Raw genomic sequence first — 24,875 nt, 5'->3', positions numbered from 1 at the left:
CTTTATTTTGTAAAATTAATATAGGTGCTATTTTAAAGTCACCTTTTACCTACAAAATAGTATAATATATATATTCTATTAATTAATTAATATTTTCATTATTAATATATCATATAAAATTTTCGAATTTATATTTTGACTTCAGGTTCTGAACTATTTATTAGTAATAGAAAAATGAAATTAGTAAACTTCAATGCAGCCAAATTTAAAATTCTAACTATTGTTATTTTATCTTGTTTGTCTCTTCTCCACTCGTTACCACCATTAAAAATTAAGGATCGCGGCCAGTGAACGCCGACCCAGAGAAGCGCAAACTCATACAACAACAGCTCCTCCTGTTCTTGCACGCACATAATTGTCAGCGCCGTGAGAATCAAGCGAACGGAGAGCAATGGCAGTGCAATTTGCCCCATTGCAAGACTATGAAAAATGTTTTGAATCACATGTCGACATGTCAGGCTGGTAAGAACTGCACAGTGCCCCACTGCAGTTCGTCGCGACAGATTATTGGTCATTGGAAACATTGCACACGAAATGACTGTCCTGTTTGTTTACCTCTCAAACAGGCTGAGAAAAATTGGCATTCTAACACCGGTGGTAAGTACTTTCATTAATTTGATATTACAAGTAATTTTAATGGAATCGAGATGTTGTAGAAATGACAATCATTTATAATTAACATATTCCTTGATCACAAACTTGATTATGTTTATATTGTAATATAAGAATTAGTTTTAAATATCAGTTAGCAACACGTTATACATATCAGATAAACGTGATTAATAGCTTGGTTTATAAATTTTTTCTTTTAATAAAGTTGAACGTAACATATAAGAGTATCAATATTATTTATATTTCTTAATGTTTTATATAAATGTTATATTAAAAAATCTAAAAAAAATTGTATTTGATAATAAATTTAATTATATGTTACGTTTCCTTCAAAATTCTGCAATATATCGATAAAGGTTACGTGTCAGAATTTGTTTTTAATGAGAATGTGTATTTATTTTTGTTAAAATACATTCAGTTTTTAAAATTTGGTTTAATATAATTTATTCATGAACAATAATGGAAATATATGATATTTTCCTACGAAATGTTAATGTATATGAAAAGTGTATGTTTTCATTTTTCCAACAGAATTACTATTGTTTAAAAATAGCAAAAATGTATAAAAATAATTTAATATAGTTAGTTACACTTTAAAAGCAAATGTTTGCTATACATAAATAAATAAATGAACGAAAGATAATCAGATAGGATTACGTATAGACTTCGTTAGATTTTCATTTATCAGATTACATTTCTTAAAATAATTTTAAAAAGTGAATATTTATCATTAAGTAATAAGTTTTAAAAAGCATTTTTTAGGAATATAGATTTATTATATTATAAATCTAAGTATCTTGAAAATTTACCAATAATAAATTGACTGCTTCATTAATCTCGCCTCAATATCAACTACTCAAATCTACTCAATATCAACTTGGTGTATAAATAAAATGATTAAACTGAACATTTTTTAAAGTTGCTCAACACTTAGTATATAAATGAAATTATTAAATTAAATATTTTGTAAAATCGCTTAACACCTTAATATCAAGCAATAAACATTGCACTAAAAAACCAGAGTACGTGGTGCGTAGGCAAAGAATGTGTCAAATAGAAACTAATTTATAATACATGTCGCCGTATAGAAGGCCAACGACAAGCATTAAACCGTGAGCGCGTTACAGCTGCGGCGACTCAGCCAAACAACCAACCTAGTCCCAGCCCGTCGGACATGAGGCGAGCATATGACGCTCTCGGAATCGCCGTACCGCCAACAACACAGCCAGGTCTCATACCAGCTCAGAGTGTAGGTCGGAGCGTTAGGATGACGACACCCAATATACCAACCCAACCTAACACCATGACCAACGTGAGGCTTGCTCAACGCGAAGCCACAGGTATAATGTTTTTCATCAACATCACTGGAAAAAGAATTAAAAATGCCACATCAACCTTCTTCGAGTATTGTTGTAATAAAAGGTCACAGCCTTATGTTAAAATGGCCACTCATTTTCGTTTCGTGTTTTTATTGATATTTACATTCATAGTACGTAGATTAATCATTTTAATAAAATAACCATGAATACTAAACATGTCATGATTATATATCTTTCATTATTTATTTTAATAATTTAGAGATATTTATAATTCTTTTATAAATTGAGTGAATAAATGAATAGGAAATAGTGAATAGATAGAGTAAATCGTTCGAAAAAACATGTAACTATTGCTATTTTTTAGATAGAAAACTTGACTTTTCCACTTAAAGTATGGCTTTAAAATACACTAAATTTTAGTAGTCTTTAAATAATTCTTAATATTTTATACTATGTATTTTCAATAATTTCTTATTAAAGCAAAGGTGGCACAATTTATTTACATTCCATAATATAATGCGTTCATAATTTAATTTTCCAAACAATTCATGCACTAAACGCCTAATCGAGGTGGTCCAGGTCAGTCGGTGGTTGGCGCTTCGCAACAAGTTGTCGCTCCGAATGTCTCGTTGCCACTAAGCTCAGATCCGTCCTCGGTAACCTCGGCCGCTGTTGTTGCCGCTGCTAGCCAGTCAACTCCAACGAGTGGGACTGGGTGTGCGGGCGGCAACCAGCCCTCGGCCGCAGCAGCGGCCGCCGCTGCCAATATTCAACAGCAACTCTTTGGGCTAAGTGAGTCTGGACAACCCGGAAGTCTCATGAACGAGACCAGTAGAATTTCCAGTCTCCAACTTCCAGCGGGTTTACAGCCTGGCCAGGTCACTGCTACACCTGTTCAGGGAACCAAGGAATGGCACCAGTCAGTTACGCCAGATCTGAGAAACCATCTTGTACATAAACTGTAAGTCTGAACACGTATTATAATACATTATTTGTTTTTAATAATTATCTTTGTCAAGATATGTTTAATTTGAACAATTCGTCTTTATAACACACTATTGTAATTAACATTACAATGACAGTTAATTATTAGTTTTAATAATGGTATAAAAGATTTAACATTAAAATATTTATATAGAGAAATACATATTTCAATTCTTGATTGTATCTGTAAGGTTTCAAGATTTTTATAAAATGAGTTAAAAATATAAAGCAAAATAAAAACAATCAATTATAAATGATATATAATGACTTAAACAATAACAATTTAAGTTGTTTTAATTCTTATCGCTTTGAAAAAATATTTCTTATTTCCACTAATCTTTATAACTATATAACTATATTACTGCAGATTAATAAAACTTATTTGAAAATTTGTTATTTATATAAATTATAAATATTATCTGAAATCCAAAAATTCCAATACTAACTTTGATATAAAAAAAATATATATATAAAGCAATAAAATACACTGAAAATAAAATAAACAAATTTCATAATTTTTTTTTTAAGAGTTCAAGCAATATTCCCTACTCCAGATCCTCAAGCTATGTTGGATAAGAGAATGCATAATTTAGTGGCCTACGCCAGAAAAGTTGAAGGTGATATGTACGAAATGGCTAATTCGAGGTCGGAGTACTATCATTTACTAGCTGAAAAAATTTACAAGATTCAAAAAGAACTTGGTGCGTATTTTTATGTTTAAATTTAATATTTTAACAAATATTTAAATATAAAAATACATATACATACATATATACATATATAAAATATATAGTTAGATATTGTTAGATCTTTGTCTTTTTAATTATTTCAACCTTTGTATTTTATAAATTTTTAAAATTTATCAAATTAATATAATTTCTTATCCTTATCTCTGCACAAGTACTTAATTTTTTTTCTGAGTATCATTTTCAATACAATTACGTGCAGCATATAGTATACAAAAAAATTACAATATTTTTTTTAAAAAATTTCTCTTAAAAAATGGTAAGAAATATTTATTAAATATAGTTTTGAATTATATAAAATGAGGAACTTTACGAGATTTTAATTAGAATTTTATTCTTTTTATCTTAATTTTTTTTTAATGTTCAAAAAATAGATTAATGAAACGGCGTCTTACATGGAGTGTGGCATGATTCGCATTTTACTTAAATATCAATTATATTTCAATTGATTCTCATTATATATTGTAAGGCATGAATTTTACTATTTGTTCCAGAGCATCATTGGTACTCGTGGCTCGCGTAGGATGATGCATTTACTTATATAACAAATTTTAATATTGTAATAAATGATATATAATACTTTAAAAATATCTTTAAAACGTTAGCATATTTTTATATTTTGTTGTAACTGTGATACATTTTATTTTATTTGTCATATATTATAGAAGAGAAACGTCAGAAGCGCAAAGAACAGCAGCTACAGGCACAGCAGCAGCAACAGCCACCGCCAGCACCAGGTGCACCTGGACCAAGTTTGAGGCCATGTGTTCCACCAGGAATGAACGCCAATGTTCCGAGGCCCATCGGTGCCGTCCAACCGACATTGCGTAGTCATTCTCCAGGTATGGGTCAACTTGGCCTCTCTAATATGGCCATGCAGCACAATCGCATGCAGTTTAGCCAGCAAGCACAACAAGTGCAGGCACAGCAAGTCCAAGCCCAGCAAGCACAGGTAGGAGTTGCTTTATCCCATTTTAATCTAGTTTTATAAGTATGTGACTTAATATTTAATTATTGTAGTTAAAAAATTATTATTTAAAATGTCGGCAAACGCTATTATTAACTTAAAATATATTAATTTTGTTAAATTATTACAGCTATGATTTGTTCGATACAGTATTGAATTTGTAAATTCATTTTATAAAAATATCAGTAATAATATAATCACCAAAATTATAAACAATAAATATAATATTAAATTTTTACAAATGGGCAAAATATTAATTAATCTTTAATTTTTCAGTCTAAAAATAATTATTAATAATTTTTCTTATAAAACATTGAAAATATTTTTATATCAACAACAACAACAACAACAACAACAACAACAACAACAAAGCATGATGGTAGGACCACCAGGTCCGAGTCCAAACGGCCAATCCGTTTCTAATTCAAATATGGTGGCGAATCAAGGACTGAGTCCCTTTGGTCAACCACAAATGTCCCAATCTAATCTTACTACGACAACAGCATCCGTGACGACTAGTCAGTTTCCAACGTCTAACGGTACAACAGGCCTATCAAATAGTTCTCCCATTCACAGTCAAAGTCAGTTCACCGACATTATGAAAGTCAGATTGGCACAAGCTCAGGTATAAAAAATAATTCGTTATTTTATTAGAAAATTAATTTACAATACAGAATAAAATATATTTGATTCGTGATTATTTGCATTAAAAAGAATATAACATTATTTTAGATTGAAATATTAAAATATTAAAGAAGAAATTTTCAGAAGTTGGTAGTTTCAACAAAATTATGAATCAATTTTATTTAAAATATTTTACTAATTTTTTTAATCCAGACTTAGTTTAATGTTAAAAATCATCATTTTATTGGAAGAATGTATTATATAATTTAATAACATATATTTATAAGTTCGCTTTAAAGACAATATTTTGTTTTTAAAAATATTCAATAAAATGTGTATTTAAATACTATAGACAATATAATTTTTACATATATTGATTGCGTACATATAAATTAATTATTGACTATATCAATTAGGCAGCACAAGCAGCCCAGCAGCAACAGCAGCAACAGCAGAGTCAACCAACAACTACATCAGGTCAGAGTGTGGCTGCAACAACGATACCACAAACGCCATCGCCCTTTGGTGTCATACAGCAACAACAGAGTCAGCAGCAATATCTCAGCAGTCGTCCGCTCACATCCACGACGCCCAATGATAACGGATTGACTGTTTCAACTCCACAGACAATCCCGCCGCCAGCCTCTAGCGGCCCAAGTCCAGGCACTACTCCCATCACCAATGGGCCTCAATCGACAACTTCTACGCCTAACACACCACTTGTGCCATCACTTATGACGCCCTCGCAGGTGAGACCTATTTATTATATAAATATACTAAAATTGTAGTTTATCAAATATTTGAACTCTATCTAAGCTCTGAATAATAAATTGAAGCATTAATTATTTTTTTAAAAAGATTATTAAAAATTAAATTTATAAAATTGAAAATTTTAATAGTTTTTTAACCAAAATAAAATCATTTAGATTTTCACGATAATACAAGAATAACTTATCACTAAGTTAATAAATAAGATATAATTGTTCTGTAATTAATTGACAATATTCGTGGTATTTTCTAGTTGTAACATGTACAATACAATAATAAACTAGTTTAAGCAATCTTAACTATATAAAATAATATAAAACATTTACTTAAAAAATTTTAAATATATAAAACATTTGTTAAATTGTCAATGTAGCAGTTTTTATTTAAAAATGAAAATTGAATAAATAATCAATCTAAACAAATTTAAGAACAAAATTAAATAATAGATTAAAAAGTTTTATAATCTTTTCAGTTTTATAAATTATTATATTTTTATACATAATTGAAATACTTAATTTATAAATATTTTTAATACTTATATATTTTTAAATATTTATAATAGTTATTTGAATAAAGAAAATATATTTATTCAAATGAATGTTTAATAAGCACTAAAATTATGCAATTCATTTTTTAAGTAAATTTATAATATCTAATTTGGATTAAATGATTTATAAATCGAATCAATAAAAGAGAAAATCGCATAAAACATTTTATACATAATTAATTGGAGTTTTCTGAAATAACAAGATATAGAAAATTGGTTAACAAGTAATATTTATAATCAATATTATTGCACTAATTTAATTGTGATGTACGAATTAATATGGCACACCTGATAATATTTATAAATGTCATTCGCAGGTGGTGACAAATGCTAATCAAACACCACCGCATCCCGGTACTACTCCGTCCCCAGCGGGCCTAGGTAAAGGCATGACCACCCAGGAGCGTGCTGCACTTAACGCTCCCCGCAGTTCGTCCATGTCATCGCAGATGGCGGCAATCACAGCTGCGTTAGACCATGATAACTCTCCCAGTCCTCTTATGAATAATAACAAGGGCAAGTTGGATACAATCAAAGAGGAATCAAATATAAAAATGGAGATGGATCATGAGGAGTCGGGCGAGGGTCACAGTGGACGTTCGGACGCTGGCAGTGGCAGTGGTAAGAGCGTTAACAACGATATGACCAGTAGCAGTCAGATTAAGAACGAAATCAAACAAGAACCTATGGAAGAGAGCTCTGGTGAACCTGGTACCACTGGCACTGGTCACATCAAGGTAAGATGCTGGTATTTTATTACTAATAATATTTAGACAGCAAGAAGAATAATTGCTCTTATCTTTTAGTTAACAATCAACTTAAGTGGAAAAAAATTTTATTTTAATTTTAAATTTATTTAGAATTATTTACATTCGAATAAATATGAAATTTATGTAATGATGTTACTTATCTTTTGGAAACGTTAAGTATTGAATCACTTAATTATTATTAAATTATAGGTAATAGTTTTTAATAGATTATTTGTTTCATCTTTGTTAGAACATTAATTTATAAAGTCAAATCATGTCTGTGTAATTCTCTAAGAGTATAAAATAAGTATACTATTTTCTATTCATTCATATTACGTGAAAGTATACATTTTTAAATTAAAATTATAGAAATAATCAGACAAGCTGAAAAAAAAATAATATATAAAAGTATCGAAAGAATACAGGAAACTCAATTCAATTAAATTACATACATAATATAGTATTTAAATGATGAAATAAATGTATTTTATTAAGTCTCAATAGTCACTTAAAAAGCTTGATGTAGTTTTTAAGTGCTATACAAGTAATAACTCCTAAAACACAAAATTGTAATGATTTGATCATAAATGATCAAATAAGTTATATTAATAGATGGAAAAATAATAAATTAATTTATTTACAGGAGGAATCGGGTATTAAGGAGGAGATGGTGTCGGGTATGAGTCAAGAATCATCAAGCAGTGACATAAAATCAGCGATGCCAGAGCCGATACCGCCCAGTGGTAGTTCGACCGACAAGAAACCTCTTTGTCTATTTAAGCCCGATGAGCTGAGACAGGCGCTCATGCCCACCCTTGAAAAACTTTACAGGCAGGATCCTGAGTCGCTGCCCTTCAGGCAACCTGTGGATCCCCAAGCTCTTGGCATACCGGATTATTTTGATATTGTCAAGAAGCCAATGGATTTGTCGACAATAAAAAGAAAACTCGATACTGGACAATACAGTGATCCCTGGCAGTATGTTGATGACGTGTGGATGATGTTTGAAAACGCCTGGTTATATAATCGGAAGACATCCAAAGTTTATAGATATTGTACAAAGGTTAATGACATTATATTTGTACTTTAATTATATATCAATTAACAAGGATTAATTATTGATATTTATTAATTTTTATTAATTAATATTTATTAATGAGAAATACAGTTAAAATAATTGTATCATTGAAATAATGTGGCTTTCTCATAAATTTTTCAATTTGTTAAGTAAATAAAAAAATTACTAAAAATATTTTACATAAAAAAATGTAAGATTATATGATAATAAGTAAAAATGTTAAAAAGTTAATGTTATTAGCATTAAACAACTATTATATTCTCAATAGGTAGATGTAGATATTAAATGTAGAATTGAGTATTTTGACAATATATAAATTTTGATACTAGTTTAAGCTAAATTTAATTTTACTAATAATAAATATTAAATAGAATAACCCATAATAATACTAAACGTACATTTATTAAGTTATCGGAAGTCTTTGAAAAAGAAATTGATCCTGTGATGCAAGCACTTGGATACTGTTGTGGCAGAAAGTATACGTTCAATCCTCAAGTACTTTGCTGTTATGGTAAACAGCTGTGTACAATTCCCAGAGATGCAAAGTATTATTCATACCAGAACAGGTCAGTACAGTTACACATGTACATTCAGTTTTTAAGATACCTAAATTATTCATTATGTAAAATGTACAAATTATTGAATTTTATCTAATATTAATGAGTAGTCAGAAAACATTTAAAAATGTATCAAATAACAAATTTTTTCAATGTTTTACAATAATAATAACGAATAAATGATGTACGAGAAAAATAATGTTGAAGTTATATCATTTTTCTGCTTTATATAATAGAACAGATTAAAATAAAATAAACAATTTAATTGTTTATTTTTTTATTTGGTATTTAGACTTCAGTACATTTCAATGAATTTGACTTGAAGCGAATGTGGTAAAAAATACTAAAAAATTTAGAATATCAAATTAATTTAGAAGTCTAATTTAATTAACCGAATTTGCTTAGGTTTATTTAGCTAGCATGGGCTATTTGTATTATCTATCGAATGTATTAAGATCAATTTCATTGGTTTCATACACTCATTACACTAAACAGAATAAACATAAAAATACTTCTTGCATTATAAATTAAGGTTTTGGATAGTAAAATTAACAAACAGCTTTTCATTATCATTAGTTAATCATTTGATCATGATTGTGGAACATTTTTTTTTTGTAGACAGTTTTTATGATTATGCATTGTCATTTATTTATTTACCATTCATCAAATAATTTAAAAATATTCATAATTAAATAGGATTGTTTACATTTGTATTTAAAAGTATACGTGTAAAGTTTGTATTTATTTTGTTTTAATTGATTTAAATTTAATGTCCATCTAAGTTTTGATAAATAATTAAAAATACTCTTTAAACTTATCGTTAAATAACATAATTTTTGTTATTGTGTATTAATCAGATGAAAATTGATCATTGTTTGAACTTTTTATCTTACATATACATTAATATAACTCTCTTAGTTTAAATTCATAATGTATATATTTATGTCTATTTTTTATTTATTTTACTTATAGAATAATTTTATAAATATAAAATGGCATATTTTTCTAATTTTAACTAAAAGTTTTCAAATCAATTTTAAATGTCAGTTTTTTAGTCAAAAATATAGTTGAGGCGTATTTATTTAAAAAATTTTGAAGTTTAAAAAGTGGTGATTCAAATTAAGTATGGTAATTAGTATTCTAGATGGGTTTTATATATGAATATACAACATTTCCGTAAATATTTTATTATTACTGTTGTATTTCTATTAATTCCTTTAATAAAATATTTCTCAAAAATATCTAAAAAATATTTGTAATAATTTAATCGCCTTGCGTATCAACTATTTTTTACCTTTATAAATAATTGCCAAATGGTCTATTTACTATATTCGATCTTTACTTTATATAAATGACTTTTACATTATTTATTAAAATAAACTGATAATAAATTTCAATAAATTAATTTATTTATATTTTAAATTATATTTATAATACAATCCTTTGTTTTAGTAATTTTCAATATTTCAATGTTATTGATGTATATAATTGTCAAACAATTTATTATTATGAACATATATTATAATTCATGCACTTTGAAGAGTTTTGAGATCGACTGCCTCATATATATTAATCATTATTATCATCTGTATTAATATACGATATAAATTTTTTATATAAAAATTATATTTGTCATTAATTTTTTTGTGTATATAACATTTAACTTATGTTTTTTAAAACTTATTTTTTCTAACCATGGCACCATTGTTCTCTTCTTTGTATGTATCCTCCTTCAAAAACTACCTCCACGGATTGCGCACACATGCACACACAACAATCCGTGTTTGCCGCTTGCTTCTTGTGTTGCCTGCGTTCTCTTGCTTGTCCTTACACCACAACCTCTTCGCCATCGATCGCAAATCAATTGGTTCTTGGACACTCGGATGAATGACTGAACAATTACCGACAAAACAAATTACCATGGAATCGTAAAATTACATAAAATAATCATTAATTTGATGAAATTGATGATTTAATGAAATAAAATTTAAAAAATATGTAACGACTGCTTATCAATTAATAATCAAAAAACAATCGTCACAAAATTAAATAATGCACATCCACACATTTATCGTTCAACGAATGTGGATTATTGTAAATAAAAAAATTTGGACACTTTTCGCTGGACATATGAGTTGATTTATCTACTCAAATATGATTATCCATAATATGGATATCTCCATAAAACAAATAAATAATCCGAATGTTCCAAAAACCCCTTCATGTTGGATATGGATTTTCATACAAATAGTGTAAAGTCGTATGGTCTTGTTTCTGACAGATACACCTTCTGTCAAAAATGTTTCAACGACATTCCCGGCGATACGGTAACGTTAGGGGATGATCCGACTCAGCCACAAACGTAAGTTTTTAATTTAATATTTAATAAAGAGAAGATTTTTAATAATGTTAATAAAATATTTTTAAAATTATTTATTTGAAATTTTTTTATTTAACCGAATGTAATTTTTATTTAATAAATAAATAGTCATTTTCAATATGGAACATAAATATAAGATTTTTCAATAAAATTATTTAATTTATTTTAAAATAAATTTAATTGAATGCATATTATAGTTTACATAATTAATTTTCAAATATAAAATTAATATTATTATCAAATAAGATAATATTATTAAATTGATTATTTCATTTCTCTAGTGTCATCAAAAAGGAAGAATTCCAAGAAATGAAAAATGATCACTTGGAACAAGAACCATTTGTTATGTGTACAGATTGTGGGAGAAAAGTACATCAAATATGTGTATTACATATGGAAGCTATCTGGCCTTCAGGGTAAGTTTGAAAATATTAACTAACAGACTGTATTGGAAAAATTCTTTTGAATATTTCATATTAATTATACATGAACTATAAGGATAATTATCAATCTAAAACATTCATTGAACAAAATGTTAATATATATTAAATTTAATGTAAAAAGTAATATTTATTTTATTTTTAAGCATTGAATATTTTAGTTTTAACATAAATTGTATACATATCAATTGTGTTTTCTTTTATTTAATATGAAATAAATAATATGTAATAAAGCACTGAAGATAAAATAAATTGAGAATGATTTGAATCTAAAAAAAATGTAATATATATAACTACCATTAATAATTTTATGCATTAAATTTAATTAAATCGTTAAAATATTTTTATAAAGACATCGGAATAGTATTTAATATAACATACCATAATATCGAATATTGCATTATTTTTAAAGTGACAAATATTTTTTTATTCCTTTTACATCCATACATGTATGTATATATATTTATCAATTCGTTTATCTATTATACGTATTATTTGGAAGAGAGGTTTATTATTATTATTATTTTTATTTTATTTTTTTTAGATACACCTGTGATAATTGTTTAAAAAAAAAAGGACAGAAACGAAAGGACAACAAGTTCAGTGCTAAGCGGTTACCTGTGACAAAGCTTGGCACATACATTGAGACAAGGGTAAATAATTTCCTTAAAAAGAAAGAGGCAGGTGCCGGTGAGGTAGCGATACGTGTGGTTGCCTCAAGCGACAAAGTGGTGGAGGTAAAACCAGGAATGAGGAGTCGTTTTGTTGAGAATGGTGACATGTCGGGCGAGTTTCCCTATCGAGCAAAGGCTCTATTCGCCTTTGAGGAAGTCGATGGCACTGATGTCTGCTTCTTTGGTATGCATGTTCAGGAGTATGGCAGTGAGTGCACACCTCCGAATACGAGGCGGGTGTATATTGCTTATCTCGACTCTGTGCACTTCTTCAGACCTAGGCAATTTAGGACTGCCGTTTATCACGAGATTCTTCTCGGATATCTTGACTATGCTAAACAGCTCGGGTGAGACCTTATTTGTTTTATTGTTGATGTAAGAACACTTTAGTTTTAGTTCTTTTTAATTAGTCATAAAATGAAGTTTTGAATTGGTATAAAATGTTTTAATACATCATTTATATAGCATGATTTTTTGGATAATTTGGATACAGTCTTTGTTTTAATTCAATATTAGTTTTTTTAACTTCTATATGTAAATTTTATATGTAATTCTATATGTAATTTCTATATGTAATATTGTGAAAGCCTATTTCTCTTGATTTAAAAATAACGATCACAACTATGCATTATTATATAGAGTTTATGTGTACATATATGTAAACGTTTTAATTTTCGATACTTGTTTTTATTATTTTAATAAATATTTATAAATATTATGTTGATACTTTTATGGTGCAGACAAATTTATTTTCTATTAACTTCTTAAAAAAGATTATTAACTTGTTAAATAAATCAGTTTACTAATGATACCAAATTAATTAGTTAATATTTGGAATTTATTTTTAGTTATACAATGGCTCATATTTGGGCGTGCCCACCGTCGGAAGGAGATGACTACATTTTTCACTGTCATCCTGCAGATCAAAAAATCCCAAAACCCAAGAGACTACAAGAATGGTATAAAAAAATGTTGGACAAGGGTATCGTTGAAAGAATTGTATTAGATTATAAAGTGAGTAGTCATATAACGTTATGTATCTTCATAATTGATTGGAAATAATAATAATTCAAAGCAATACCTTTAGAATAATTTTAATACATTATTAGTTAAATTATGAATTAGTTAATTTATATTGCAAAATAAAGCATTAGTCTCAGTGTTACCTATCTGAAACTCATTTCATTCAGGGTGTCTAATGAGACTTATAATAATTGTCTATACATAAGCTAATGTTCCTATTAAATAATAAAATTTGGACATAGGATAAATGGACAACATATTTATTTTATTTTATTCATTTGCATTCATAATTTATTATGTAAACTATATTTTACAGGATATTTTGAAACAAGCAATGGAGGATAAATTATCATCTGCTGCTGATCTACCTTACTTTGAAGGTGATTTCTGGCCTAATGTTCTAGAAGAGAGTATAAAGGAATTGAATCAAGAAGAAGAAGAGAAACGTAAACAGGCTGAAGCTGCGGAAGCCGCGGCTGCTGCTAATGCTGTAAGTTGTTAAGTATTTAACAAAACAGTTATTAATCAGTTAAGATTTATAGTAACAAAATTATTATTAAAATAAAAATAGTTATGATTAAAACTAATTATTTTATCAAATTTAAATATTATATACTGAAAAATTTTAAATATCTTCCTCTATTTAACTTGTTTTACTTTTTATTTTTGCTGTACAAATTTGTACTATAAATATATACATTACACATATACTTATTATTTAATACTTAAATTTATTTACAAGTTTGTACATATTATGAATATAATATGTAAGGATAAAGTATATTAAATTAAGGAAAATTATTAAATAAAAAATTAAGTATTATAAATAATGAACTTGACTTAAATTAATTGTTTAAAAAACAAATTGACGGTTTAATTTTTACATACTATTAAGATATATAATTTTCAGATATTCTCACTTTCTGAGGATTCTGAGACGGGTCCAGATGGTAAAAAGAAAGGTCAGAAGAAGGCAAAAAAGTCTAATAAATCTAAAGCGAATCAAAGAAAAAATAGTAAAAAGTCTAATACTCCTCAAACTGGAAATGATCTTTCTGCTAAAATTTTTGCTACAATGGAAAAGCATAAAGAAGTATTTTTTGTTATTAGACTTCATAGTGCTCAAAGTGCAGCCAGTTTAGGGGTTAGTTTTTATTTACATCTATTTCTTATTTATATAATATAAATATTTTATAATATACATATAATATTATATATTTAATAATATATTAACTTGAATAAACTATCGAAAGTTTTCTAAAACAGGATTCTTAAGTAATAGTTTTACTAAAAATATACAATAGTATATAAATAATTGATTATTAAAAAACCAATTTTTTCAAATTTACAATCGATAAAAGATATCAAATTGTTTTGATTTTTAAATACACATATTTATGTATAGGCAATATTAGATACGGATCCAGTTCTTAATTGCGATTTAATGGACGGACGCGATGCTTTTCTTACAATGGCAAAAGAAAAACATTATGAATTCTCATCACTTAGGAGAGCAAAATTCAGTTCGATGTCTATGTTGTATGAATTGCACAATCAAGGTTCAGATAAATTTGTGTATAATTGTAATAAATGTAAAAGTCACGTCGAAACGAGGTATCATTGTACTGTATGTGATGTAAGTATAGAATAGTATATCTCAGTATTTCTATATATAAAATATTAATAATTTTCAAGTTAGGGTTTTTTTTATGTAAAATATTTATTTGTAGGATTTCGATTTGTGTCTAAGTTGTAAAGAAAAAGAAGGTCATCCACATGTTATGGAAAAACTTGGTTTGGACTTGGATGATGGATCATCGCCGGCCGATGCAAAACAAGTTAATCCCCAGGTATGTACTTTCTATTTAATATTTAAAATATATTTTAAACTATTACGTTTATTTCTTCTTATTTATTATCTAATACGTAATTAAATTCCAAGGATTTATTACTAATAAAAAATATTCAGAACTTTTAAATTAATTATTAATTATCTTCAAGTTATACTTCTTAAAATATTTTAATTTTGATAGATTTGAATACGATTTATAAATATATTGTAATGTTAAAAATCAGTTTTAAAATACTAGTATTATCTTTCTATTTTTGTATTTAAAATATTAAAAGTATTCAATTCACTCTTTACGTTAATTTTGATGATAAAATAACAATAATTAGTTGTGTAATTTGAATATTAATTTTAATAAAATAATCTATTTTATTTAATCCAATAAAAATAATAATTAATGTTAACTTTTAAAAATTAATTTATAAGTTTTCGTTTTTATATTTTTATACCTTTATAAGTTAAAGAAATAATGGTTTGAATTTATACGTTTTTCTTTTTTTAATATGAAAGAGCATGTTTCTCATTCTTTATTTTACGTTGTTAATTAAAAAAAATTAAACTAAAAGACCTGCAATTAAATATTTGCTTGTAAAACTACTATTGTAATTACAGGAAGCACGAAAGTTTTCGATTCAAAGGTGTATACAATCATTGGTACATGCATGCCAATGCAAAGACGCTAACTGTCGATTAGCAAGTTGCCAGAGAATGAAGAGGGTTGTGACGCATATAAAGACGTGCAAAAGACGGACAAGTGGTGGCTGTCCTATTTGTAAACAACTTGTAGCCCTCTGCTGTCATCATGCGAGACATTGTCAAGAGGCCAAGTGTCCAGTGCCATTCTGCTATAATATTAAGCATAAGTTAAAACAACAACAGCATCATCAACGTCTACAGCAGGCTCAGTTGCTCAGGTCTAGTTGTTTTTTAAAATATTACGTCCTGCATATGAGTTGAAAAAAATATTCACTCAAGTTTTTTTTTCAAAAGTGCAATATTTTTCAATGTTATTTAATTTTATTTATTGGTGTTTACTTGTTTGAAAATTGTTTGCTGGTATATTGCCTTATCAATATTATTTTTATTTTATAAATATATATTGTACAACTTAAAATTTTTAAACTTCTCGTATTATAATGCTATGTAAAACAATATTAATTATCCTTTTTCACAGGCGAAGAATGGCTGTGATGACCAACACACGGCCGACAGGCTCGGAGTCGGGTCTCCAGTCTGGCCCGCCTGCAACGAATCCTTCAATGTCGACAGGTGTAGCAATGAAACCCGGCATTAGTCCAACTTCACTACCCTCACCACATCACCAACCGGGTATTGGTATGAAACCAGGACCACAGACTCCACCCGCGCATGTGCTTCAGGTTGTAAAACAGGTGCAAGAAGAAGCTGCAAGACAGCAGGCGCCTCACGTCGGATACGGCAAAGTTGCACCTTCTGGAGTTGGTGTCGGTGTAGGCGTCGGCGTAGGCGTCAGCGTCACTGGGCAGCCGGGATCTGTTATGCCACCACCCCAGATGCAAAGGCCTATGCCAGTGCAAATGGCCAATGCAGGTGGCACACATCTCATATCCATGGATCAATGGACTCCCAGGTAATTGTCGATTATACATACAGTAACTTTTTGATTTTTTATTTGTTTAAGATATTTATTCGTACAATGTAAACTATTATATTAGTATCAAATTACAAACTAAAAATTTGAGCAAATTATAACTTAGAGTATTAATTAGTATAAATACAAAATCAATAATGAACAAAACAATTAAGATCAAATAAAGAATATCAGTATTTGTAATAATATATTTTTTTCATCACATAGATAAATATTCTTTACATTTACCACTTTAAAAATTGAATATATTCTTAATATATTAATAAATATATTGTTGGGGGCGTAGCAATACATTAAATTTTAGATATCAACCGAACGCAGTGATGCAGCAGAATCCAAGCTTAAGGCAGCAAGCGCCGCAACTTCTACAACAGCAACCTCAGCAGCAGCAGCCTCAGCAACAGCAACAACAGCAGCAACAGCAGCAAAGCCAACCGGGAATAGGCGGTATGGGTAGCCAAATGTCCAGGCAGCCTGGTGTCATTGGAGTTCCAACAAGTCAAGTGGGACAAAATGCAGCTGGGAAGCAAGCTCTACAGCAGCTTATGCAAACTCTCCGCAGCCCAAATAATCCTGATCAACAGGGTGAAATACTCCGTATACTCAAGAGCAACCCAGCTCTCATGGCTGCCTTTCTTAAACAACGATCAGTAAGTGTATTTCCCTTACTCTTTTTTATCATTCTTATTGATGGTTACTATTACTAGTGATTATTAAAAGTACACATTATATAGTATATGTATAGATGTTAATATTTTCATCTTAATAATAATAATTAAATCTAAGAAAATACTACCAAATATCTTGTACATAAAATATTAATTAATACTCTATAGTACTATATTTAAAGATGTTTAGAAAGTTTTGTGAAATGAAGTGAAAGCAGAAAAAATTAAGTATTTGGATATTTTAACAAATGTTTTACATAGTTCTAAAGTATTTGAGAGTTATTTAATAGGAATAGTTTTCTAGCATTGTAATTTGTAGCATAAATAACGATTTTCAATAATTTTAGTATTTTTGTATATAACATAATAATCCATTTGATTTTCAAATTCAAATTCTATCACAGAAATCAATATATCTCTAACAATGAGCTTAACTTATTAAGGTTTCTCCAGCATCAAATAATATCAGTAGCTAACCTGCAAGAAAAAACCAATGTCTATTAATATAATTAAAATTATTCGATCTCTCTCCAATTGACAAAAGGTGCTCGCATTTCAGCAACAGCCGGGCCAGCACGGAGGTGGTGCGGGACCGCTAGGTCCTAGTCAATCTCAACAGCAGCAACAGCAGCAGCAACAACAACAACAACAACAACAACAACAACAACAACAACCTGGACTGCATATGATTACACCTCAGCAACAACAGCAGCAAACGCAGCAGGCCCGGATGCAAATACAGGCAATGTTAAATCAGCAGCAACAGCAGCAGGGTCAACAGCCACAGGCACCTAGTGTCCAGCAGCAGCAGCAGCAACAATGGTACAAACAGCAGCAAATGCTTCTCATACAAAGACAGCAACAAGCAGCAGCCCAGCAACAGGCAGCGGTTGCGGCAGCTGCTGCTGCCGGTTCGCAAACCTTTACGCAGCCTTCCGCTCCACCCTATGGCCAACAAAGACCTATCAGGCCACCTATGTTGGGTAAGATATAGCCTTTCATATTTTGAATAGTTATTTACTTACTAATAACCTAATAATGATTTCATATTTTTAATAACTATAAAATCTTCATATAGATATAATTTCAATTCATTTAATACAATATCTTACATTTTGAATTGTTAAAAATTATTTTTGAGTTACTAAAAACAGATATATATATATATATATATATATATATGTTTATCTCAATAAAAGGCAAATAGATGAATTACGTATACATTATTCATTTAATACGATTTTCTGCATTGTTAAATTAAAGCTAACTTGTCAATGCGACTATCTTGTTACCATTTCTTAGGTTATAGCGGCTTCAACGAACAGGCGTATGGCCAGCCGAATTTGAAGCCGACGCCACCGCCGGTACCCTCGCCTCAGGGCGTGATGGGACCCCCCGGGATCTCTTCCGTCCAACAACAGCTGATGCAATCAGTGCGTTCGCCGCCACCAATTCGTTCACCCCAACCGAATCCTTCGCCTCGACCGGTACCCTCACCTCGCAATCAACCAGTGCCCTCGCCTCGAGCGAATCCGGTGCCTTCGCCACACCATTTGGGCGGGGCCGGAACCGGCCATCCTCCTACACCCACCCATTCACCGGCCCACGAACTCAGTGGTCCCAGTGAGATGATGCTCTCGCAGTTAGGCCAGGCACCGGGTGGCCCCGGATCTCAAACGGCAACTGGTGGCCCCGGCCAGCACCCATCGACTATGCCTCATCATCCTTCACCGGCGGCTCCGGGTGGCACTTCTGGAGCCCAGGATGCCAACGACGTTACGCCCATGACGCCACAAGACCAGCTCTCGAAGTTCGTAGAGGGTTTGTAGTGATTGTTAACCGCTGCCTTGACAATTTTTAATGACTTACGTGCCTCGTGGCGCTGCCGAGCGGCCCCGGGTAGTGAAATGCGTCTGCCGTGGCTGATGCGAGCAACCCTGTGATAAGTGTATCGCCTGCGGTAGTTGCGGATTTGGCGAAGGTGGCGCTGGCGGAGTGCACCCGGTGGAGAAACGGAAGAACACGAGAGAAGAAAGGAGCTTTGCCCTTTTATCTCTCGTTGTCTCCTCATCTCACCCTCGCCCTCCTTCTACCCATCCATAACCTTCCCTCTCTTTGATAATCGGACGCCCCTTCTCTCTCTTTATCACTACTTTTATATGCTGCTGATGATACGCCGAAATCCTCATTTATACATATGCATGTGTGCACATTCACACGTGTATGGTGTTTAAGGGAATGAGTACATTCTAGATGCACGCACATTTATGTATGGCACGCATTGCGCGCGCATGGTATGTGGCTATATGCGTATCGTTTATATTAGGTGACTGTATATATATATATATATATATATATATATATGTGTGTGTGTGTGTGTGTGTGTAGATAGATATGTGTGCAAGTGTATTATGTATCATATACATGTATCTACATACATATGTATACATATATATATATATATAACATATTAATATATATATATATATATATATATATATATATAACATATTAATATATATATATATACATATTTGTAAGCGTGCGTGTGTGTCAAAAGGAGAACAAACACTGGGCGAATTAGTTTTCTGTAGTAGCTTTTTAACGAGAAGTATAAAACATACGAGGAATGTGCGCAATATTGATGATGTATTGCACTCATAAATAATTAAAAAATTATACATGTGTGTATATACATATGTATATAAGTAACATGCATGCATATTTATATATACACATGTAAAATCTTTTAATAGAATTTTCATACTTTCATATGTAATAATCACACGTTATTGCCCCTCATTGTATCCTTTCATCCTACTTCTTGAAACATGTGAAGAAACGATAGAAATTAATAAAATGCACTTACACCACAGAAGCAAGCAAGCAATTTTATTATATCTAGATAGTATCCTCGTATGTTTTTTTTTCTTGTAAATACACAAATTATTTTTCTTGCTACTACTGATTACATGAGTGAAGATTTAAAACAAAAGCGTTCCATGTGTTATATATACTTAACGATAATTAATTATTGCTATTTGAGGAATGATGAAAGAAAAACAAAAATAATACTACTGTAGCAATTATGCAGTTATTACCATTACGTATATGTATTATATATTATTGTGACAAACAGAAATGCAAAACTAAATAGGTAATGAAATTTTCTTGTATGACGATAGAAGACAATTATTTAAAAAAAAATGGATAATAGAATCACCAATCCATGTATTGTAATGTTTTAAATTAAGCTGGTGAGAATAGATAATTAAATAAAAGAACAATTTGTGGATGAAATGTGACGTGAGAAAGAAAATATTAACTAATTAAAATGATGAGGTTTCAAGCTCAGATTTATTAAATGAAGGTGTTAGATAATAAGGTAATTTGTTATTAAACAAAGAAAAATGCGATATAAAATTAATATCGATAATCCATATTACAGATATGACGAAAAACAACGCTAGAGCGAGAAAGAGAGAGATAGGGAAGAGAGAGTACATGTATGTATGTTTGTATGTATGTGGGTGAATGGGTAGAGAAATAACGATAAGAAAAAAGCATGCTAGCGCAAATGAGCTATGGTATATAGATTAATGAATCTAACGGCCATCTCGGGACCGTCAACTTTATAGTAACTATTATATAAAGAAAATTTTACAAGATTATTACGAATGAAAAATAAAAACAAATTCGATTAGCTTAGGCATATTTTCGGCGTATATTAATACATAAAACCAAGAAGGAAGGGCTTGAGGCAAAAAGTATGTTTGTGTGTGTGACACTGCAACAAGAAAGGAGCGCATTGAAACAAATAAAATAAACATGAAAAAACGTGTAGCGAGCGCAACCAAATATATTAAATTATCTGCTGAATGGGGGCAATTATGGCAAAGGATAAAACGATAATAATGTATAACTGTCGTGATGGACAAAAAAACTAAAACATAAGAACACAGGCTGCTAATTCACTAGTAATGATAATGACGCGGGAGAGTTTATATACTGAAAAAAATCTTGTTGATTAATTTTTCAAAGAGAGAAACTAAAAAATAAATTAAACAAACTCGGGGGCCTCCCTATGATTTACTAAAATTCTCTCATTTTCTCTTTTCATTTCTCCCTTAGTTTGTGTGAGTCTCTCTTTTCCTTCACCCTTCTTTTACTCTGCACCCCACCCCCACCTCCGTGCGTGTACAGTACAACAAAAATATATAGCTATAATAATAACTTAGCCAAAACGGTGGCGGGGGCCCCTTCGTATATCATAACATTGTACATATTAAAAAAAACTATAATTACGATAATAATAATAATTATTATTAATAATTTACCTGCCTAATATAAATTTATTGATTATTATTATTATTATTATAGTATATTATTTTATTATATTATATTATATTATATTATATTATATTATATTATATTATATTGATGATTATTAAAATTATTATTGATAAAAATAATTGAATCAAGCAAATCATACAGTACGAAATATTGTAATATTTTGATGACGATGAGTTGTGATGGATGTAAGATAATACGAACACTGTCACTCTTGTTTCTTTTTTATTTATTTTTGATTTTTCTTTTATTTTTATTTTGAAGCACGCATAATTATATTGCGACCATGCTAGTGTATTATATTGAAGGAGAAACTTAATGTAATTTACATTTTTTATTTCTATTCAGATTTTTAGTTTTGTCTTAATTTAAATCAAGTGTGGTCGAATACAAACTGGCTGTACATTAGAATATTTTCTTCTTTATATATATATATATATATATATATATATATATGTGTGTGTGTGTGTGTGTGTATAAATTTATTAATATTATTATTATTTTATTTTGTTATGTCGAAAGGTGGAAACATTGCGGGGTTTTAAAGAGTGCATTTAAAAGAAACAAAATTAAACATCTATAAAAAAGGAAAGGGGGAGTAATAGGGCAATCGACAGTGAGAAATAAAATTTCCAGTGCGATTAAAACTTTAGTGCTTTATAAACCAATTTACCATCGATGTTCGAAATGTGAGAATCATTTTTTTTCCTTCGCTGTACAAATATCTTATCTACTTTTTCTTCTTTTTTATTTCTTTAGAAGTGTTTTCAGGTTTCAGATGACTACTTTTTTTCAATAAAAGAGAAAAATCTTAAGAAAATTACGTATATACTTATTTGGAGGGATTTGCAATGAATGAAAATATGGGCGATAGTATAATTGTCGATCGAATATTAAGTACAACGGATTATACGTGCGATTATAAGTTAAACAAAAAAAGCAAAACAAGAGCGATAATTAGCCTACTTACGATGTGCATGATCAACTTATTCCACAAACAAATATGAAATACGACAGTTATAACACAAGTACAAGTGAATTCGACGATGTTTTACATAAAAGAAAATCTTTAGCTTTGTAAAAATGTAAGACGATTAATAAAGTTTTGTTAATTTAACGATATATCATTTTATCGTTGTTAAATTGACAAAATTTCCTTGTCTTTTTGTCAGTGAAAAAACAAACATTTAATTTTCAGCAGCAACGAACTTTGGTTATTCTTTTATAGCTTTTTTGTTTAGAGAAAAGATGATACCAACATTTTTATAAACATACATAAATTTTATTTTTATTTATTTGATCGTATATTGTTAGTTTGGTTGTAACTATTATTTATGAATTTCTAATATTTAGAAATTCATTACAATAGTCACTTTTTATCATGATTCTAAGAGAAAAAGAAAAAAAATAACTCCAGCGATTTTCTTAGTTTTAGATTATTAAAAGTTTATAAATTATAATAGATACATTAAAATCGTTGATTATTATACTTTGCATTTTTTACTCTTTAATTTTTTATTAATAATAAAATTTTAATTACAACATATCGCTTTAATGTTTTTAGTTTTAATCTATATTTTATCAAACTACTTTTTTTATTAATTATAATGTATTATTTATTTTTCAATTTTATGTTCACGAAAGGTAAATGTTATATTTCTATAAATTAATTTTGCTTAGATTTTTAAAAACATTGAAATGTATAAATAATGAGTAATAAAATCTTTTAATTATATATTTTATAATTTGCAAGTAGTATTGCTTTCCACTTTTTAAATAAAATAAGAAATATTTAATATTTTTTATTATTAGCTTAATTTTCAAATAACAAATTTGGTTAATATTGATCTCAATAAAATTTTTTAAAATTGAATTTTATATAATATGTTAATTTATTGTTGAAGGAAAACTAAATGAAATTTGTACAAAATAAAATAACCAATGTTGGTATATAACTTGTTAGTAGAATCTCTGGTATCATTATTTACATCTTCAAATATCGTTAAATTAAATTGATATTTATTAACAATTGTTTTAAAATAAAAGATTGATAAACAAATCAGATATAATTATATTAGTTTGAAACTATTGTAACATACAATTAAAAGATAATATAATTTGAAAATATACGTTGAACATAATAGATTTATCAATAGATCTTCAAGGCTAACGGATGAAAGTCTAATTCTTGGTGAAAATAAAGGGTAAGATATTAGTAATGTTTAACTACCAATTTAAATGTTCTGAATATTGCAGTGAAGTATGTACATTACAGATCAATGATTCTTATAATTTGAGAAGAAGTAATAAATTAATATTTCGTAATCAAATGATAGAAATGAAAAATTAATTAAAGATGTAAAAATTTTCACTGATCCTTAAGTAAATTACTATATACGATTTTTGGTTCGGCATGTTTTAAGTTTACATTGAAATTCTATCTTCGACTTTTTGTCCCAATTTACTATGTCAAAAACTCAAGTCACTAATAACGATTACAACTAAAATTCAAAAACGTATTTGGAAAAGAATAATTATTGCTGAAATAGTAAACTGTTGGATATTGCGTATTTTTTAAATATGCGTGAGAAAATTATATCAATCATTTACGTAATTATTAAAGATTTTTTCTTTCTATGTAGTAATATCTTATTTAAATTTTTATAACTAAATCATTAGTTCATATGATATTTGTCAATTTAAATAAGAGAATCTATTCTAATAAATATCTATTTGATATTCAATATTTTGTTTCATGAGAAATGAAAATGGATATAGTCTATATTATAATAAAAATATATTTGGAAAATTTTTTGTTAGTATTTATAAGCAAATAAAAAATAACAGTATATTTAAGAAAATCAGGTCAATAAATACCTCCATTCAATTTTTAATAGTTCTCTGTTGTAA

At 28.9% G+C, this 24,875-nt stretch overlaps 1 protein-coding gene across 1 annotated transcript in view; it reads left to right on the top strand.

Moving 5' to 3' along the window:
- The window catches only part of LOC105363813 (histone acetyltransferase p300), a 32,485-nt gene extending 12,573 nt beyond the window's left edge, over positions 1 to 19,912 (top strand). The window contains exons 6-28 of the mRNA XM_011501608.1: positions 277 to 597; positions 1,740 to 1,952; positions 2,502 to 2,892; positions 3,444 to 3,616; positions 4,327 to 4,604; positions 4,960 to 5,253; positions 5,669 to 6,001; positions 6,885 to 7,304; positions 7,960 to 8,379; positions 8,803 to 8,960; positions 11,203 to 11,313; positions 11,613 to 11,747; positions 12,316 to 12,792; positions 13,294 to 13,459; positions 13,785 to 13,958; positions 14,379 to 14,612; positions 14,874 to 15,104; positions 15,199 to 15,318; positions 15,930 to 16,231; positions 16,492 to 16,926; positions 17,234 to 17,597; positions 18,160 to 18,598; positions 18,918 to 19,912. Coding sequence (XP_011499910.1) covers positions 277 to 597; positions 1,740 to 1,952; positions 2,502 to 2,892; positions 3,444 to 3,616; positions 4,327 to 4,604; positions 4,960 to 5,253; positions 5,669 to 6,001; positions 6,885 to 7,304; positions 7,960 to 8,379; positions 8,803 to 8,960; positions 11,203 to 11,313; positions 11,613 to 11,747; positions 12,316 to 12,792; positions 13,294 to 13,459; positions 13,785 to 13,958; positions 14,379 to 14,612; positions 14,874 to 15,104; positions 15,199 to 15,318; positions 15,930 to 16,231; positions 16,492 to 16,926; positions 17,234 to 17,597; positions 18,160 to 18,598; positions 18,918 to 19,444 — 6,716 coding nt within the window. The 3' untranslated portion in view covers positions 19,445 to 19,912. The remainder of the gene's footprint in view (positions 1 to 276; positions 598 to 1,739; positions 1,953 to 2,501; positions 2,893 to 3,443; positions 3,617 to 4,326; positions 4,605 to 4,959; positions 5,254 to 5,668; positions 6,002 to 6,884; positions 7,305 to 7,959; positions 8,380 to 8,802; positions 8,961 to 11,202; positions 11,314 to 11,612; positions 11,748 to 12,315; positions 12,793 to 13,293; positions 13,460 to 13,784; positions 13,959 to 14,378; positions 14,613 to 14,873; positions 15,105 to 15,198; positions 15,319 to 15,929; positions 16,232 to 16,491; positions 16,927 to 17,233; positions 17,598 to 18,159; positions 18,599 to 18,917) is intronic.
- Positions 19,913 to 24,875: the final 4,963 nt, after the last annotated feature.

The sequence above is a fragment of the Ceratosolen solmsi genome, unplaced genomic scaffold (genome assembly GCF_000503995.2).
Source record: "Ceratosolen solmsi marchali unplaced genomic scaffold, CerSol_1.0 scaffold10, whole genome shotgun sequence".
NCBI classification, from domain to species: Eukaryota; Metazoa; Arthropoda; class Insecta; order Hymenoptera; family Agaonidae; genus Ceratosolen; species Ceratosolen solmsi.
This window is presented reverse-complemented; position numbering and strand designations above follow the sequence as displayed.